This window comes from Rhinoderma darwinii, chromosome 1 (genome assembly GCF_050947455.1).
Source record: "Rhinoderma darwinii isolate aRhiDar2 chromosome 1, aRhiDar2.hap1, whole genome shotgun sequence".
NCBI lineage: Eukaryota > Metazoa > Chordata > Amphibia > Anura > Rhinodermatidae > Rhinoderma > Rhinoderma darwinii.
In genome coordinates, this window is record NC_134687.1 from 4,890,921 (window position 1) to 4,911,040 (window position 20,120).

General features: G+C 50.7%; 1 protein-coding gene across 1 annotated transcript in view; it reads left to right on the forward strand.

Moving 5' to 3' along the window:
• SPEF1 (sperm flagellar 1) overlaps positions 1 to 12,518 on the forward strand; it is a 41,093-nt gene extending 28,575 nt beyond the window's left edge. The window contains exons 2-6 of the mRNA XM_075848604.1: positions 121 to 271; positions 1,633 to 1,678; positions 8,183 to 8,255; positions 8,658 to 8,763; positions 12,239 to 12,518. Coding sequence (XP_075704719.1) covers positions 121 to 271; positions 1,633 to 1,678; positions 8,183 to 8,255; positions 8,658 to 8,763; positions 12,239 to 12,340 — 478 coding nt within the window. The 3' untranslated portion in view covers positions 12,341 to 12,518. The remainder of the gene's footprint in view (positions 1 to 120; positions 272 to 1,632; positions 1,679 to 8,182; positions 8,256 to 8,657; positions 8,764 to 12,238) is intronic.
• The last annotated feature ends 7,602 nt before the right edge of the window (positions 12,519 to 20,120 follow it).

Genomic DNA, 20,120 nt, shown 5'->3' on the forward strand with positions numbered 1-20,120 from the left:
TGTGAATAATTAATGTTTCCATACACTGACAGCAAGCAGGAGTCTTGAAAAAGTGCAAGAATTGAAGCGCAGAGTCTGTTGGAAAATGATTATTCTGATTGTAAATAACTTTGTCCTTAGGAAAGTTTTGAACAAGATGAACTTTTCTGTTCCGGATGACGTGATCCGTAAGATCGTTCAGTGCTCCCCTGGGGTGGTGGAGCTCATCCTCAGTACACTAAGACAGAAGATTGAGGAGCGACAGAAACAGATCCAGAGCGAGCAGTCCCAGGTAACGATGCACACCAGAGTCCACGGCCTGTCCACCAGAGTCCACGGCCTGTCCACCAGAGTCCACGGCCTGTCCACCAGAGTCCACGGCCTGTCCACCAGAGTCCACGGCCTGTCCACCAGAGTCCACGGCCTGTCCACCAGAGTCCACGGCCTGTCCACCAGAGTCCACGGCCTGTCCACCAGCGTCCACGGCCTGTCCACCAGCGTCCACGGCCTGTCCACCAGCGTCCACGGCCTGTCCACCAGCGTCCACGGCCTGTCCACCAGCGTCCACGGCCTGTCCACCAGCGTCCACGGCCTGTCCACCAGCGTCCACGGCCTGTCCACCAGCGTCCACGGCCTGTCCACCAGCGTCCACGGCCTGTCCACCAGCGTCCACGGCCTGTCCACCAGCGTCCACGGCCTGTCCACCAGCGTCCACGGCCTGTCCACCAGCGTCCACGGCCTGTCCACCAGCGTCCACGGCCTGTCCACCAGCGTCCACGGCCTGTCCACCAGCGTCCACGGCCTGTCCACCAGCGTCCACGGCCTGTCCACCAGCGTCCACGGCCTGTCCACCAGCGTCCACGGCCTGTCCACCAGCGTCCACGGCCTGTCCACCAGCGTCCACGGCCTGTCCACCAGCGTCCACGGCCTGTCCACCAGCGTCCACGGCCTGTCCACCAGCGTCCACGGCCTGTCCACCAGCGTCCACGGCCTGTCCACCAGCGTCCACGGCCTGTCCACCAGTCTACTGCCTGTCCACTGCAGTCCACCATATTGTTACGCCCGCTATCTTCTAACTCTTGATATTTAAAGTTAAAACACCTACCGTTCCACCTTATACATTGGTTACGTGATATTTTCTTCTCCATTTAGTTCCAAAGCCAAATTCAAAACTGCTGGATCCCTACTACCAGGGCGCAGAGCATTTTGGGAGATGAGTTAAAAGGGACTGTTACATGTCATGTCTGATAGCGGGTGGAGCTAAATTTCTCTTCAGAGCCGCAGGCAGAATTTTGACAGCAGCTTTGTATGTGAATGGAGAAAAAGTCATGAAAACAAATAGTCAAGCAGTACATTTGAAGTCTTGAAAGCAGAATCGCCCTCTAATGATCTTGTAGTGATTGTGAGTTACATCATGTCTGATATTCCAGTACTGGGTGATGGCAGTGATACGTTATGTAAAATAGGGAGAATAGAGTGTGAGCTCCTGGGGACGAAGATGATGGGTGTGATGAATTGTGTGTGAGATGGAGAGCTTAGATTGTGAGTCCCTGAGATCGGCTTAGATGATAGGAGTGATTGCAGTCTTTACGCAGCGCTGCTGAATAATCAATGGGAAGTGTGAACCATCATGTGACCTTTATTTCCACACAGGAGACGAGGAGTCCGCGCCCGGAGCCCAATAACCCCACAGAGACAGGTAACGGCGGACTGTAATGAGGAGGGGCTATCAATGTCACCCGGTACAACCGTAATTAAAAGTCAGAGGATTTAATCATTTCCAATCAAGTGTCTGGATTGTCCTATAATTGATATATAACGACCAACGTGTCTTCTCCACTGCGACCAACGTGTCTTCTCCACTGCGACCAACGTGTCTTCTCCACTGCGACCAACGTGTCTTCTCCACTGCGACCAACGTGTCTTCTCCACTGCGACCAACGTGTCTGCTCCACTGCGACCAACGTGTCTGCTCCACTGCGACCAACGTGTCTTCTCCACTGCGACCAACGTGTCTTCTCCACTGCGACCAACGTGTCTTCTCCACTGCGACCAACGTGTCTTCTCCACTGCGACCAACGTGTCTGCTCCGCTGCGACCAACGTGTCTGCTCCGCTGCGACCAACGTGTCTGCTCCGCTGCGACCAACGTGTCTGCTCCGCTGCGGGGAACGTGTCTGCTCCGCTGCGGGGAACGTGTCTGCTCCGCTGCGGGGAACGTGTCTGCTCCGCTGCGGGGAACGTGTCTGCTCCGCTGCGGGGAACGTGTCTGCTCCCCTGCGGGGAACGTGTCTGCTCCCCTGCGGGGAACGTGTCTGCTCCCCTGCGGGGAACGTGTCTGCTCCCCTGCGGGGAACGTGTCTGCTCCCCTGCGGGGAACGTGTCTGCTCCCCTGCGGGGAACGTGTCTGCTCCCCTGCGGGGAACGTGTCTGCTCCACTGCGGGGAACGTGTCTGCTCCACTGCGGGGAACGTGTCTGCTCCACTGCGGGGAACGTGTCTGCTCCACTGCGACCAACTTGTCTGCTCCACTGCGACCAACGTGTCTGCTCCACTGCGACCAACGTGCACTGCGGGGAACGTGTCTGCCCCGCTGCGGGGAACGTGTCTGCCCCGCTGCGGGGAACGTGTCTGCCCCGCTGCGGGGAACGTGTCTGCCCCGCTGCGGGGAACGTGTCTGCCCCGCTGCGGGGAACGTGTCTGCCCCGCTGCGGCCAACGTGTCTGCCCCGCTGCGGCCAACGTGTCTGCCCCGCTGCGGCCAACGTGTCTGCCCCGCTGCGGCCAACGTGTCTGCCCCGCTGCGGCCAACGTGTCTGCCCCGCTGCGGCCAACGTGTCTGCCCCGCTGCGGCCAACGTGTCTGCCCCGCTGCGGCCAACGTGTCTGCCCCGCTGCGGCCAACGTGTCTGCCCCGCTGCGGCCAACGTGTCTGCCCCGCTGCGGCCAACGTGTCTGCCCCGCTGCGGCCAACGTGTCTGCCCTGCCTTGACCAACGTGTCTGCCCCGCCTTGACCAACGTGTCTGCTCCGCCTTGACCAACGTGTCTGCTCCGCCTTGACCAACGTGTCTTCTCCGCTGCGGCCAACGTGTCTGCTCCGCCTTGACCAACGTGTCTGCTCCGCCTTGACCAACGTGTCTTCTCCGCTGCGGCCAACGGAATCATGTGATCCATTCACACCATCAGTGCACACCATCAAAAGCAGAGCCTTCTACACCACAGAGCTGCATTCATAGTTCTGCCATTACATCATGTCAAACTCCAATCACATTCATTCTGCTGCCAATACATCGTGTCTAACATAACAATCACATCCAGAGCTGCGTTCATAGTTCTGCCATTAGATCCTGTTTTATACCTCAAGCTGCAGTCACTGATTTTCAGAATAAATCCATGGTCAGACTGATGGGAAATGAAGAGGGTTACACGTCTGTGGATGTATAATGGTTAGGACATATATACTAATAGTGCCCCTCACCAGGGCCGCCATCAGGGGGGTATTAGGGGTACTACTGTAGGGGGCCCGGCCAAACTTAATTGAAAGGGGGGCCCGGCAACTGCCGCGACTTGTCTTTGTTAGAAAAAAACAGGCCCCTGCAATGGGGCCTGTTCTTTTCACCAAAGCAATGTCGTGAGCTGCGGGCCCCCGGGGCTCTCATCAAACACCGCTGTGAGCTGCGGGCCCCCCTCTCATCTAACACTGCCGCGAAACACCGCGCGCGACCGCGCGCGCGAACGACCGCAAGCGCGCGCCGGCGCGCTCGTTACCGCAAACGCGTGCTCACGCGCGAATGACCTGGGGAAGGCTGGAAAGCAACCCGCTCGTGCCCGCCGCCGAGAGGGATGCGGTGCGCACGCACCAAAAGTACAGCGACCAATCAACTGGGAAGAACAGCGGCGCACAGTCTAATTACCTGCTGGCCCGCCTCCGACTCCTCGTCCTCCTCCTCCGCCTCCTCGTCCTCCTCCTCGGCCTCCTCGTCCAGCGCCTCCTCGTCCGACTCCGCCTCCGCCTCCTCCTTCTTCTCCTCCTCCAGAGCGTAGCTGCGTAAGGAGAGGGGGAGGAGTCCAGTTCTTGCGCGACGGCAGGAGTTCTTCGATCCCCGCAATTTTCTGGAGCCTGGAGGTGAAGGACGACATCTGGACCGAAGACATCGCCTGACGAGGACTGGAGAGGGAGCAGCTCTTCTGACACAGTGAGTAAAGTGTCTGAAAGTGCTGTTTATGTATGGCCCTGTTCACACAGAGTATTTTTGCAGGCCAAAAAAATCTGCCTCAAAATTCCTTAAAGAATTTTGAGGCAGATTTTGACCTGCCCACACTATCTTGCCGCGTTTTTTGCTGCGTTTTTTGCCCGCGGCGATTGAGGACAGCAGACAAAAAAGGCAGCGAAAAATGCATTTTCTGCCTCCCATTGATTTAGATGGGAGGTCAGAGGCAGAACCGCGGCAAGAAAGGACGTGCTGCTTTTTCTTTTTTCCGCGACTGGCTCCCATTGATTTCAGATTAAATCAATGGGAGGCGGTTTTGGAAGTTGTTTGGTGCTGATTCTGACGCAGTGTCCGAGTCAATATCAAGGCACAAAAACTCTGTGAACTGGGCCTTATTGTTAGGGCTTATTCAGACGAACGTGTAATACGTCCGTGCAACGTGTGTGATTTTCACGCGCCTCGCACGGACCTATGTTAGTCTATGGGGCCGTGCAGACTGTCAGTGATTTTCACGCAGCGTGTGTCCGTGTGTCCGCTGCGTAAAACTCACGACATGTCCGATATTTGTGCATTGTTCGCACATCACGCACCCATTGAAGTCAATGGGTGGGTGAAAATCACGCCCAGCACTCCCGCAGCCGTATAAACTATGAATGAAAACAGAAAAGCACCACGAGCTACAAACATACAAACAGAGTGTCATAATGATGGCGGCTGCGCGAAAATCACGCAGCCACGCATCATACGCTGCTGCCACACGGAGCTGTTATGGACCTTTTGCATGCGCAAAACGCCACGTTTTTTGCGCACGCAAAAATCACACGCTCGTGTAAATCCGGCCTTAGGGTAGGAACACACTAGGCATGAACACTGCGGATTTTATGCAACACATTTTATTGTGGAAAATCCGCAGCGTATCACAGTCGCAGCCGAGGGGGTCAGATATGAACAAATCTCATCCACACGCTGCAAAAAAAATTGACCTGCAGTTGTGGCTTTTTAGGCCGCAGCATGTCAATTTATGCTGCAGAATCGCCACTCGTCTGGTGCGGAAATGCTGCGGTTCTGCCGCAAAAATCACAAAAGAGAAAAAAAAAAGGCACTTTTTTAAATTGATAAAAAAGTTTATACTTACCCCGGCCGTAGTCCTGGTGACGCGATCTTCTATTCTTAGCGCAGCCCCGCCTCCTGTCATGACGTTTCATCCCATGTGACTGCTGCAGCGGTCACATGGTCTACAGCGTCATCCCAGGAGGCGGGGCTACGTTCAGAAGAGAGAGACGCGTCACCTAAACTACGGCCAGGGCAAGTCTAAACTTTTTTTTCCCTGCAGGATTCCCGCAGCGGACACGCCTCACGAAACCTGCGCCACTATTTGGTGCGGTTTTGCGGGCAGAATTCCCTGCGGCTCCCGGGATAAGCTGTGTAGTTTTACTCAGCATATCCGCCTAGTGTGTCCCTTATGATGTCGCTCCTGGAGCTGCTGCCGCTCTCTAAATAGGCAGTTGGTCCAGTAAAATTTGGAATTATTTTTTTTTGTGAACCAGCTTAAAAAAACACAAAACTTTTGTGTTAGGGCCTGTTCACATCACCGTTCGCTTCCGCTCCGGGGTTCCGTCTGAGGTTTCTGTCGGGTGAACACCGCAACGGAAAGTGAAAGTGACAGCACAGCTTCCGTTTCAGTCACCATTGATCTCAATGGTGACGGAAACATCGCTAATGGTTTCCGTTCGTCACCATTCCGGCTGGTTTTCGGACGGAATCAATAGTGCAGTCGACTGCGCTAATTGTGACGGAAGCTGTGCTGTCACTTTCACTTTCCGTTGCGGGGTTCACCCGACGGAAACCTCAGACGGAACCCCGGAGCGGAAGCGAACAGTGATGTGAACAGGCCCTAACACAAAAGTTTTGTATTTTTTTTAAGCTGGTTCACAAAAAAAAATAATTCCAAATTCTACTGGTCCAACTGCCTATTTAGAGAGCGGCAGCAGCTCCAGGAGCGACATCATAAGGGACACACTAGGCGGATATGCTGAGTAAAACTACACAGCTTATCCCGGGAGCCGCAGGGAATTCTGCCAGCAAAACCGCACCAAATAGTGGCGCAGGTTTGGTGAGGCGTGTCCGCTGCGGGAATCCTGCAGGGAAAAAAAAGTTTAGACTTGCCCCGGCCGTAGTCCTGGTGACGCATCTCTCTCTTCTGAACGTAGCCCCGCCTCCTGGGATGACGCTGTAGACCATGTGACCGCTGCAGCAGTCACATGGGATGAAACGTCATGACAGGAGGCGGGGCTACGCTAAGAATAGAGGATCGCGTCACCAGGACTACGGCCGGGGTCTAAACTTTTTTATAAATTTAAAAAAGTGCCTTTTTATTTTTTCTCATGTGTGATTTTTGCGGCAGAACCGCAGCATTTCCGCACCAGAGGAGCGGCGATCCCACAGAATACATTGACACGCTGCGGCTTAAAAAGCCAAAAGTCACACGGCAGGTCAATTTTTTTTGCAGAGTGTGGATGAGATTTGTTCATATCTCACCCACTCTGCTGCGACTGTGATACGCTGCGGATTTTCCACAATAAAACGTGTTGCATAAAATCCGCAGTGTTCATGCCCAGTGTGTTCCTACCCTAAGGCCGGATTCACACGAGCGCGTGCTATTTGCGCGCGCAAAAACATGGCGTTTTGCGCATGCAAAAGGTCCATAACAGCTCCGTGTGGCAGCAGCGTATGATGCGCGGTTGCGTGATTTTCGCGCCATCATTATGACACTCTGTTTGTATGTTTGTAGCATGTGGTGCTTTTCTGTTTTCATTCATAGTTTATACGGCTGCGGAAGTGCTGGGCGTGACTTTCACGCACCCATTGACTTCAATGGGTGCGTGATGCGCGAACAATGCACAAATATAGGACATGTCGTGAGTTTTACGCAGCGGACTCGAGCTGCGTGAAAATCACTGACAGTCTGCACGGCCCCATAGAGTAACATAGGTCCGTGCGAGGCGCGTGAAAATCACTGACAGTCCGCACGGCACCATAGAGTAACATAGGTCCGTGTGAAAATCACGGGCGTTGCACGGACGTATTACACGTTCGTCTGAATAAGCCCCAACAATAAGGCCCAGTTCACAGAGTTTTTGGGCCTTGATATTGACTCGGACGCTGCGTCAGAATCAGCACCAAACAACTTCCAAAACCGCCTCCCATTGATTTAATCTGAAATCAATGGGAGCCAGTCGCGGAAAAAAGAAAAAGCAGCACGTCCTTTCTTGCCGCGGTTCTGCCTCTGACCTCCCATCTAAATCAATGGGAGGCAGAAAATGCATTTTTCCCTGCGTTTTTTGTCTGCTGTCCTCAATCGCAGCGGGCAAAAAACGCGGCAAGATAGTGTGGGCAGGTCAAAATCTGCCTCAAAATTCGGTGCGCGGTTCCAGGCGGTCGCGGGTGCCCATGCGCAGGAGTTTGCGGGTGCGCGCGATCGGTCGCACGGGCGGCGGTGTTTGACGGCCCCATGACGACCCCCATGCTACCCAGGGCCGCCATCAGGGGGGGTATTAGGGGTACTGATGTGAGAGGCCCGGCCAAACCTAATTGAAAGGGGGGCCCGCAGCTCACAACATTCTTTTGGTGAAAAAAACGGGCCCCATTGCAGGGGCCTGTTTTTTTTCTACCAAAGGCAAGTCGCGGCAGTTTGCCGGGCCCCCCTTTCAATTAGGTTTGGCCGGGCCTCTCACATCAGTACCCCTAATACCCCCCCTGATGGCCGCCCTGGGTACCATGATATAGTGCTGGACGGAGTACCGTTAACAGGCGGTGCCACGGTAGGGGGGCCCAAAAAATTTAGCTGTAGGGGGCCCTGAAATTCCTGATGGCGGCCCTGCCCCTCACTATTCTGTACCCCACAGAATGATGACTCTTTACAACCACACGTTTCGCTCATACTCTGTATAGAAATCTGTCTAATCTCATGTCTCCTAATCCTCCTTATACTCCAGGTTATTCCACAAAGCAGAAGAGTAACGGCACAGACAGCAGTCCCCACGCCCCCCACAAGGGGGAGCCTGGAAGGTGAGTAACAGCTGAGGTGGTGTGTCCTATATATAACACACATTATATACTGATGAGAACATGATTTCTATTATTATTAGTAGTAGTATTGTTTCTGTTATATTATTATTATTATTACAGCTTTCTACTATTGTTGTTTTGATTATTGTTATATTATTATTTCTATATTAGGCCCTGTTCACACTGAGGTTTTTGCAAAACCACTTAAAAAAACCAGAGCTGATTTTTCCAGGCAGAATTTTCTACCTGCAAAAAAACTCTGTGTGAACATTCCCTTATTATGTTCTGATTGTAGATTCTTATTATTATTGCTATTATATTATTATAACTTTATAGATTTATTCTTATATTTATCAATATTTGATGTAATAATCTTACTTTGGATTTGCTCATTTTCCTCAGTAAGGCTCCGCTCGGATACGCTCAGGCTGCTCACGCAGATTCCAGTCTCCGTATTCAGCTGGCAGAGAAGGAGCAGGCGCTGATGGCCTCCCAAGAAACCATTCAGGTGAGGAGAACTCCCAGCATTCCTTGTGTCTGTCATATTTCACATGAGTGACACTTGGGCACAGAGCTCTTCCATATCTACCTATATAATACCTATATATGGACTGATACCGTAAGATACCTGTACTCTGACATATAATAGTCCAGTCTATACTACACTCCAAGACTGCACGAAGATTGTTCTAGTAATTTGTATTCAGGGAAGTGCCATCTTGACACCAAGTTCTGCACAGTCATCAGATATAGGAAAGACTAACTGCCCCCCCCCCCCCCCCCCCGCATCGTAAGAGCTCAGACTAGCGAGAGTGATGTGTGTCCACAAACTTACTGACTGAGTAACATAACAACCAGCAGAATAGTGAGTGCAGCTCTGGAGTATAGTACAGGATATAACTCAGGATCAGTACAGGATAAGTAATATGTATGTACACAGTGACTCCAGCAGCAGAATAGTGAGTGCAGCTCTGGAGTATAATACAGGATATAACTCAGGATCAGTACAGGATAAGTAATATGTATGTACACAGTGACTCCACCAGCAGAATAGTGAGTGCAGCTCTGGAGTATAATACAGGATGTAACTCAGGTTCAGTAGAGAAGTAATGTCATGTATGTACACAGTGACTCCACCAGCAGAATAGTGAGTGCAGCTCTGGAGTATAATACAGGATGTAACTCAGGATCAGTACAGGATAAGTAATGTAATGTATGTACACAGTGACTCCACCAGCAGAATAGTGAGTGCAGCTCTGGGGTATAATACAGGATGTAACTCAGGATCAGTACAGGATAAGTAATGTCATGTATGTACACAGTGACTCCACCAGCAGAATAGTGAGTGCAGCTCTGGAGTATAATACAGGATGTAACTCAGGATCAGTACAGGATAAGTAATGTAATGTATGTACACAGTGACTCCACCAGCAGAATAGTGAGTGCAGCTCTGGAGTATAATACAGGATGTAACTCAGGATCAGTACAGGATAAGTAATGTAATGTATGTACACAGTGACTCCACCAGCAGAATAGTGAGTGCAGCTCTGGAGTATAATACAGGATGTAACTCAGGATCAGTACAGGATAACTAATGTAATGTATGTACACAGTGACTCCACCAGCAGAATAGTGAGTGCAGCTCTGGAGTATAATACAGGATATAAATCAGGATCAGTACAGGATAAGTAATGTAATGTATGTACACAGTGACACCACCAGCAGAATAGTGAGTGCAGCTCTGGAGTATAATACAGGATATAACTCAGGATCAGTACAGGATAAGTAATGTAATGTATGTACACAGTGACTCCACCAGCAGAATAGTGAGTGCAGCTCTGGAGTATAATACAGGATATAACTCAGGATCAGTGCAGGATAAGTAATGTAATGTATGTACACAGTGACTCCACCAGCAGAATAGTGAGTGCAGCTCTGGAGTATAATACAGGATATAACTCAGGATCAGTACAGGATAAGTAATGTAATGTATGTACACAGTGACTCCACCAGCAGAATAGTGAGTGCAGCTCTGGAGTATAATACAGGATATAACTCAGGATCAGTGCAGGATAAGTAATGTAATGTATGTACACAGTGACTCCACCAGCAGAATAGTGAGTGCAGCTCTGGTGTATAATACAGGATGTAACTCAGGATCAGTACAGGATAAGTAATGTAATGTATGTACACAGTGACTCCACCAGCAGAATAGTGAGAGCAGCTCTGGAATATAATACAGGATGTAACTCACTATCAGTACAGGATAAGTAATGTAATGTATGTACACAGTGACTCCACCAGCAGAATAGTGAGCGCAGCTCTGGAGTATAATACAGGATGTAACTCAGGATGAGTACAGGATAAGTAATGTAATGTATGTACACAGTGACTCCACCAGCAGAATAGTGAGTGCAGCTCTGGTGTATAATACAGGATGTAACTCAGGATCAGTACAGGATAAGTAATGTATGTACACAGTGACTCCACCAGCAGAATAGTGAGTGCAGCTCTAGAGTATAATACAGGATGTAACTCAGGATCAGTACAGGATAAGTAATGTATGTACACAGTGACTCCACCAGCAGAATAGTGAGTGCAGCTCTAGAGTATAATACAGGATGTAACTCAGGATCAGTACAGGATAAGTAATGTAATGTATGTACACAGTGACTCCACCAGCAGAATAGTGAGTGCAGCTCTGGAGTATAATACAGGATGTAACTCAGGATCAGTACAGGATAAGTAATGTAATGTATGTACACAGTGACTCCACCAGCAGAATAGTGAGTGCAGCTCCGGAGTATAATACAGGATATAACTCAGGATCAGTACAGGATAAGTAATGTAATGTATGTACACAGTGACTCCACCAGCAGAATAGTGAGTGCAGCTCTGGAGTATAATACAGGATATAACTCAGGATCAGTACAGGATAAGTAATGTAATGTATGTACACAGTGACTCCACCAGCAGAATAGTGAGTGCAGCTCTGGTGTATAATACAGGATGTAACTCAGGATCAGTACAGGATAAGTAATGTAATGTATGTACACAGTGACTCCACCAGCAGAATAGTGAGTGCAGCTCTGGAGTATAATACAGGATGTAACTCAGGATCAGTACAGGATAAGTAATGTAATGTATGTACACAGTGACTCCACCAGCAGAATAGTGAGTGCAGCTCTGGAGTATAATACAGGATATAACTCAGGATCAGTACAGGATAAGTAAGGTAATGTATGTACACAGTGACTCCACCAGCAGAATAGTGAGTGCAGCCCTGGAGTATAATACAGGATGTAACTCAGGATCAGTACAGGATAAGTAATGTATGTACACAGTGACTCCACCAGCAGAATAGTGAGTGCAGCTCTGGAGTATAATACAGGATGTAACTCCGGATCAGTACAGGATAAGTAATGTAATGTATGTACACAGTGACTCCACCAGCAGAATAGTGAGTGCAGCTCTGGAGTATAATACAGGATATAACTCAGGATCAGTACAGGATAAGTAATGTAATGTATGTACACAGTGACTCCACCAGCAGAATAGTGAGCGCAGCTCTGGAGTATAATACAGGATATAACTCAGGATCAGTACAGGATAAGTAATGTAATGTGTATATATAGAGATTATATCTATATACAGTGTCAATCAGAGATGGATTTACATTTTCTTTTTGAAGTTGACCTCTTTATAGTCTAGCATGTCTGATAATCCGGCATCATTCCGTTTTCCTCATTGCTATAGATACAGTAGGTCTATATCCCGTCTCTTGTCACATATGATTGTTATGGATGGAATATATTATGTGTGGGAAGTTGTTGTCAGGCCTGAGATAACGCAGAGCTGTCTGACCATCGCTCCTCCCCCGCCCACAGGATTATATTAGCTGCAGCCCTGACCTCCAGGTAATAATTATGGCTGCATTATCAGTATATAATGACCGGGTAATTTTTCTCCTGTTCATTTATCAGATATTACAGGCGAAGCTGCGGAGAATGGATCAGCTGCTTCATCTGAAGAACGTCCGGATAGACGACCTGAGCCGCCGCCTGCAGGAGGCCGAGAAGAAATGAGCCCAGATGACCGGACTCGCCCGCGCTGCTCCTCCGCCCCGGCCTGTATAGCATTCTCTGGTTCTAACAATATATTGTGATTTTATATATATATACTGTGATTAGGATGGTTTTATATGTCAGAAAATTGCCTTTGCTTCCTGTATGTTTATAAGTCCAAGCAATAAAGTATTTATTCATGAGATTTTATAAGGTTATGTGTGCAACATTTTAATAGTCAGAAATCCACCTCCTGTCTTAGGTGGACTGCTGCTTTATATTCACAATGCTTTACACTACAACTCTGCTCTATTATGGCAATGCCCTTTTCCTCCCACATACTTTACACTGCAGCTCAGTGTGAACGCAGGCTTGGAGTATAAGATAGGATGTCAGATCAGTACAAGAAAATTCAATTATTTACACAGTTCCAGAGCATTATATGTGGGCTGTTTTATTACCATCCAGTTCCTGCCGCCTGCCTGTCTATTCTGCAGCTGCGGATGATACGAGGACCTCACGCTGTAATAATCGCCTTTATTTTTTCCGGAGTGTCTGCGGGCAGGTGTATGAGCAGCTGGCAGCCATTCAGAGCGGCACAACGAGCCCCCAGCAGGAGCCGCATTCACCCAGTAGTGTCGATGACTGGCTTTTACGTAAGGCTTTGATGGTGGCGGCGGGATTTAAGCCGCCATTATCTGGGCACGCGGCGACCGGAACATTGTATTGTCTGATAATCATGGAGCTCGTTACCTGTGATCGGCAAATTAAATAATAATGTGAGCGCGTGCTGAACCCTTAGTAACATAAAACGCTAAAAAACACATCCGTCTTAAGTTGGCAAGTAAATTGTGGCAGGCAATACAGCGCAGGACAGCCCCCCCCCCCCTCCCGGGCAGCCGCCGGACCGCCATCCAACCCTTGTGACTGCCCAGGCCCAAAACATCCTGGGGACTCGCCATATAACTAGTGTCCCCCCACATGCAAGTTCACACCGCCGTGTAGCTAGTGGTAAAATCACCGTCGTCCACCACCGAAACCGCTCTTAGCAGGAGTGCAGATGGTGGACCCCCCTCCGCCGATCTTACCCTCTTTACCCACCAGTCCTTCCTGCAGATTGTTATTAAATATGTCCAGTCCCACATCGGATAAGTGAACGCCGTCCTTCCTGTACATTCCTTGGCACCCAAAATCAATGTCCTCGTGCTGAAGAAAAACTCCTTCATGGCCTTGTTCACCTTCTTCCTCACCTTTTCAATGGCTGCCGTTGATGTTGCCCCCATCCAACTTTACCTTTGAATAATCTCTACCCACAAAATCTTTACTCACGCCCTTCATCTTGTTGACCAGTACCCAGGCTTTGGTGCTAGTCAAGTCGTTCCCTCCGCTAGGCACCATGATCCGATGAGGGCGCCCCCGTTTGGATCGCTTCCTCCATCAGCTTTCTCATCTGGAACCATTGAAGTCCACGTCTCTCGAACCCCTTCACCTTGTCCCTGTCGCCTGGCAGGCCCCGTTTTAGTCCATACGGTCTCCTCTTTGCTCTCTCTGCGGCCCAGTCCCATCACCCATACACCTTTGGCATCTGCGAGAGAGAAAAAAGACAGTCACTAACGTAGCAATGGACGAATATAAGTGCGGAAGGCATTGGATTTCCATCTCCCTAAATGCTTAATGCTCCCTCATCCGATCCTGCCGATCCCACCCCAATGCGGAATAAATGTGAGCCTATTGCCAAAGTGCCCCCCTTTCTCTTGCATCATCACCCATGTTCCTTTCCATTTTCGATCAGACTTAGTCTTTCTGATAATGCACTTCACAATTGTGCCGTTCCATTTTACGTCTTCGATCTGTAAACCATCTATGCCCCTCTTTGGACACCAACTCCCCTAACCTGAGTGCACCCGCAAAAGCCAATGTGAATGCTGCCCCAAATGCTAGCACTTCATGCCTGTCCCTACAGATCGCCCCCAAGGCTGACACCAGCTTCTTTACTCTGCCTGAGTCTAAGGGCGCCCTCTTGTCTCCTTCTTCTCGTGGCTGCGACCTTGACCAACCTTTCAACACCCGTCTTTTTGCAAAAACTTTTGTAGAATCCTCTTCCCCTTTTACTTTTGTAACAAAGGATAGCGCCGCCACCAGGGTGGTGGACCTACCCTTTGATGACCCATCCCTCCACTTGTTACCCAGCAGCTCCCACAAACACTGGACCGGACTCCTGCCCATGTTTCTTGGGAAATCCTCCCACTTCTTCCATTCCTTCATGTAGGTCTTCCTTGTGTTTGGCGCCAACGCTTTTTCCACCAGTTTTTCTAGAATCGGGCCAGTACCTGCCAAATATTGTTGGGCACCCATATCCTGTTCGCTCTGCATTTGGTACCAATTGAAAAAAATACCCCCCACTTCCCCCATGACAAAATATCTGCAATCGGTTTATTGACCCCTGGGTCGAGTTCAGCCCCGAAGTTAATATTCCACTCCATGCACTTCCCTACCAAAAATCTTAATAGCGCCAACACCAGTGGGGGGCAGCTACTGGATAGATTGCTCACCTCCGACACCACACTCATATTGTCCGCTCAAAAAATGACCCACCTGTCCCTCAACTGTTCCTTCCATAATTCCACTGCTACCGCCACTGGGAATAGTTCAAGCAATGTCATGTTCCTCAACCACCCCTTTTCTGCCCAACTATCTGGCCGTACCCCTGCACACCACTTCCCATCAAAAAAGGGATCCAAATCCAACTGACCCTGAGGCGTCTGAGAACAATCTCAACGTCTGATTGGAGCATAGACAATCCCGCACTCAATTAAAGTTCACCAGGAAATTCTCCCACACCTGCAGATTCTCTGTTAATGCCCTCGTTAGTCTCATTTTATGTTGTCCTTCACTCCTGTCGTGCGCAACTCTAAACGCCTGGAAAATACTTTGCCCATCGGAATCACCCGACAAGCAAAATGAAGGGAACCCAACAGCGACTGCATCTCTCTTAATGTCCCCTCCCCACTGGCATTCATCTCCCGTGCCGCCTCCAGCAAGGCCTCCACCTTCTCTACAGGTAACCAACATTGGCCTTCTGATAAGTCTATTTCGATGCCTAGATATGACCACTTGTTACTGGCTCCACTCTCTTCTCTTGTGCTATGGGGACCCCCAAATCTTGCAGTAGCGCTATAAACTTGTGCAACATTACTTGGCAAATGTCTGACCCCGCTGGCCCTACTAGCAAAAATCATCCAGGCAGTGGGCGACTGTCTCCCTCCCGGACACCAATGCAAAAATGAACTGAATGCATCAAAATACGCACATGAAATGGCGCAACCCAAAAAACTTTCCCTTGAAACGACACCCCTTGTATATAAAACTCTCGGGATAAATGGTAACACTCTAATGGCGGATTCAATATCAACCCTGGACATCAACGCCCCCCACCGCTTCCTCTTACCCATTCTACCGCTGACTCACATGACCGATAATGAACCTCGCTCTCATCCTTCCCTGTTGCATCGTTGACCGTCCCCCTTTTGGGTAAGACAGGTGCCGAACCATACTGTACCCCCCTCTTTCCTGGGAACCCCCCCCAGAAGTGATACCGCCATCCCTCCTAATGGAGGAGCATCTGGCGGCCCCTTTATTCCCCCTACCCCGACCTCCTTCATCAACTTCTCCTCCAACACTTCTGGTAATAAATCAGCCCATTGTAAGTTACACCATTTTTTGGAACCATCCCCTCCTCCAAAAATACAGCTTTTTCCCCTACCAAGACGACCCCTTAGCCACTCACTCGCCGGTTTATGTTCACTGGTGACTGCGCCTTTTGCAACTAAAGGAATTACTGGGCTCGCCTTCAAATTTTTTCCCCCCGCACTCCACCTGGAGATGCCCTGCCCAACACTTGGAGCGCGCATGTCTAAATTTACATGCAAACCCCCGATTACAATTCCTTTCATTGTGCCCAACAAAACCATTCTGCCCCTGCTGACTTGGTTCGGTCCCTTGGCCCCTACTCCCACCTGGGCCCTCTCTCTCCCCATCAATCTGGACCATAAATACAAATCCTTCTGGCCCCAACTCAAAATCTTACTTCTTACCATCTTCTTCCTAAAGACCTTGTCGTACTCCAACCAGCCCAGTCCCCCGTAACAAGCACGCGCATCAACCACCAAGTCCGTGTATTTTAAGATGTTGGTGCATTGTTCAGGTCTGGATTCCACCCGTACACTGGCGTAAACTAGGAACCCCTTGCTCCACTCCACAATAGTCATCCACTGTTTCCTATCTGACTGACCGATCCCTCCTTCTTTGCCGCTACCGCTTGAGAGCAGGGTCCTCACTCCCCAGGTTTGAATTGTAAATGAACTTTGTCACTATGTAATGTCTGATATTGTTTGTTTCATGTTCCCTCTAAATTGTAAAGTGCTGCGTAATATGTTGGCGCTATATAAATAAAGATTATTATTATTATTATTATAACGCAAAAATTCCTATGTACATCCCCTCCCTAATACGTTTCAAAACTTTCTGCAGCAAATGCGCGTATGTTGTGGACAATGAACATGCATAACTATCCCGCCCGCCCACCGCTAGCACTTTCTCCACTAAGGAACTGTCCTTCGCCTGACCCACCACCCTTTCTGCTCCTGCCCTCACTACTGTTCTCCTCCCCCTCCGACCACAAGTCCCCATCTGATGAATCAGACTCACCGAGCTGCTGGACCTCAAGGACTCCAGTCTCACGGTGACCACCATTTGCGTTGCTGCTGCCCGGCAATGACAAACGCTGTGCGAGTATATGCCGCCTGATACAGTTCTAACAGCATCTGGGCCCACATTAGACACGGGATGCCCCAGTTGCTGGCACTATACTAAGGGCCAAGGGTTGCACGAGGTCCATGGGGGGGGATTGTTGGGTTGTTAAATTGGTGGGGGTTGAACATGCCCGTAGGCTACCTTGAAAATGACCCTCCCTCTGTACATGTGACCCATTGAACCCGTAAAAACCCAGACGGGGGGCAGGTAAACTATGTGGAGGGGGGGGGTCTGGGGTACATGCTGTGGGGAGGGGGGTGGTTTGGATAAATGTGGGATGAGGAGGGAGCCAAATTGGGATATGGGGCCGGGGGTTGGGTAAAGTCAGACACCCCTGCCCACCTGGAAGCACCTGGAGAATGAGGGCAAGCGGGAGGACCGGAGTTGGCAGCGGATGGATACTGTCCTCTGGGGGGATTGCCCAGGACTGCGGGACCACTGGTGGCTACGAACATCATGTTTCTGGCCAGACTGCTAACTTCTGGCCCGGCTGGAAGTGACGCTGCTTTGGATTTACGGTCACGTGGTCCGGTCACTCTGGAAGAGCGTGGACCCACGTCGGGAGGAGGGTTACGGCTTGGGATGGGAATGGGGATGCCGGACAGCACAGAACAACCGGAAGGGGATGACAGTGTGTAGGAGGAACTGCCGCGGTAGAAATGAAATGCACACGACACACCTCCTGTTGGGCAACTTCTTTACTGTAGCGAGCAAATAACAAATTCTTCTCTATGGAGCAGACAGGAATCCTGAGGTTGGGGACTTCGATCCCGCTGGAAGTCCCCCGGAGAGAGGTTGTGCCTGACCCCACGTTGCCGGCTTGGCTAAGGATACGCCGCTGTCAGTCACGGCGGGAGCTACCCACTACTGACAGCCTATCCTAGGGTAAGAGTCACACTCTCGGCCCACGGATCGCGTCGTGGGAATCAGCGACTAACGTACCTACTAGCACCGTCACGGGTCCTTGCGGAGCTATCCGCTACCTTTCATGACAACCCTCTCTCTCCTCAGTCGGTAGTCCAAACGATGGACCCCTAGGACGCTACTGAACTGGCGGGCTGACGCTAAGGGTTACACGAAGTCCAGCTAATAGTCCATCAAAGTCCCGTCAACCCGACCGTTCCTTCTGTCTGCTCCTATTCCAACAAGATTCATAAACAACAGTTCCATGCAAGGGTTACATGCGGTGCTTTATCTATAACAGTTCCATGCAAGGGTTACATGCGGTGCTTTATCTATAACAGTTCCATGCAAGGGTTACATGCGGTGCTTTATCTATAACAGTTCCATGCAAGGGTTGTTTGTCCCCTTTTGAGACTATTCTCTTGGGAGTAAAGTGGCGGTAGTTAGTGAGGGACGTCACGGCGGGAACGGTCACGGACTAGGACACGGGCCCTTTGGGTATGGCGGGAATCTAGTTCTTTGTCAGGGGCCTTAAGGTCTGGGCACGGTACCTGTGGCGGTTGGCACACTCCTTGTGCTTTGGCCGGTCCTCTATCCTCCTCCAGGCTTTCCTTTGAAACCCACGTGTTGTCCTTCTTTCTCTTATCCTCAGGCTGCAGCTGCTAGCCCACGTGCTGGCAGGCTCCTGCCTTCCTTATTCCGGTGCCTTTCCTGCACCTCTCACTTTCCACTTGCTTGTTCTTCCCCGTCCTCTCCTCTGTCCTCCTGATATCACACCCCACTCTTTATCACTCCTCTGACTCTTTCTCCGTGCGCCGCTGCTGACTCCGCCCCCTCCTAATTCGCGCCCTCTCTTCTCTTCCTGCCGAGTCCCTCCTCCTTGTCCCGCCGTGCAGACCTCGCCCTCCTCGCCATCGGGCGCATGCGTCATGGCTCTCGGCGGTGCGGCCGTTGCCATGACGCCACAGACGCTCCTTCCTCCTGAGCCGCCACCTCTTCAGCGCCCGCCAAGCCCGCGCTCCTGCGCCGTCCTCCGAGAGGGGTAAGTCCCGTTGCAACCCTCACAAGTGGACCTGGGAAGGTGTAAGGATTGTGGCCTGCTGCGGGGGGAGAAATCACGGGACCCTGAGGACTGGCGTGGGTCAGTGGAGACCTCCTTTCAGTACGGGACCGACTTATCCGGCCTAGTGGAACCCCGAAGACGCTTGGGGACCACGATCTTCCGATCCGGCAGTAGACACCAGATTCCTTCCAGCGACGACCTCGAGAAATGACCTCCTGGGATGGTCCCATCTTCTTCTTTCCTTCTCCTGGTAAGTAATGTCCCACCTCTCCCTGCTCTGGCCTTATAAACCCTTACACCGCTCCCCCTATTACTGATGCGCTCACCTAGATCTTCCCGACATAAACCCTCTTTTTCATACCTTCCATAGGGACACAATGGCCCCCTTATGCTTCCTTGGACCTAGTCGTCCCAAAGTGAACGTGCCAGATAACAATATACAATAGACAGTCCATTGTCTGCAGTGGGGGGCACATAGTTCACCCTCCTGGACACTGTGGACACTATTGAGAGGCACTACGAGGGATATCCTATTTGATGGATACTGCTGTGGCGGCCACTATTGGTGGGTACTACTATGACTAGGATCGGGGCAGCTTCTCGTGGTGATCATTTATAGTCGTCCATTCACTCCTGCTCCCTCTCCCCTAATATGACAGATCGCTTATCAAGGGTTAAAGGACTTGTCTCAGGACGACAACCCCTCTCCATATGTCCTACTATGGAATATGGACCTCATAGGGGGGTCCCATGCTCGCTCTGAGTGCTCTGGTGGATCTGGCGCGTACATACATTACATGGACGGCTGTTCATGTGGTCGGGGCTGGCGTGGCACAGGTGGTCTGGAGGTGAAGGACCAGGTGAGAGGGGTCGGATGGTGGCACCAGTGGGGGGGGGGGGGGTGGACACTTTTTCAGTGGGTTTCCCTAGCAGTTGGTGTGCGTAGCCGGTACCTGGTGGTCGTAAGGACTGTCCAGGGGACTCTCCATGTACAGGCAGGGCCCAGGTGGTCTAGTGTTGGCA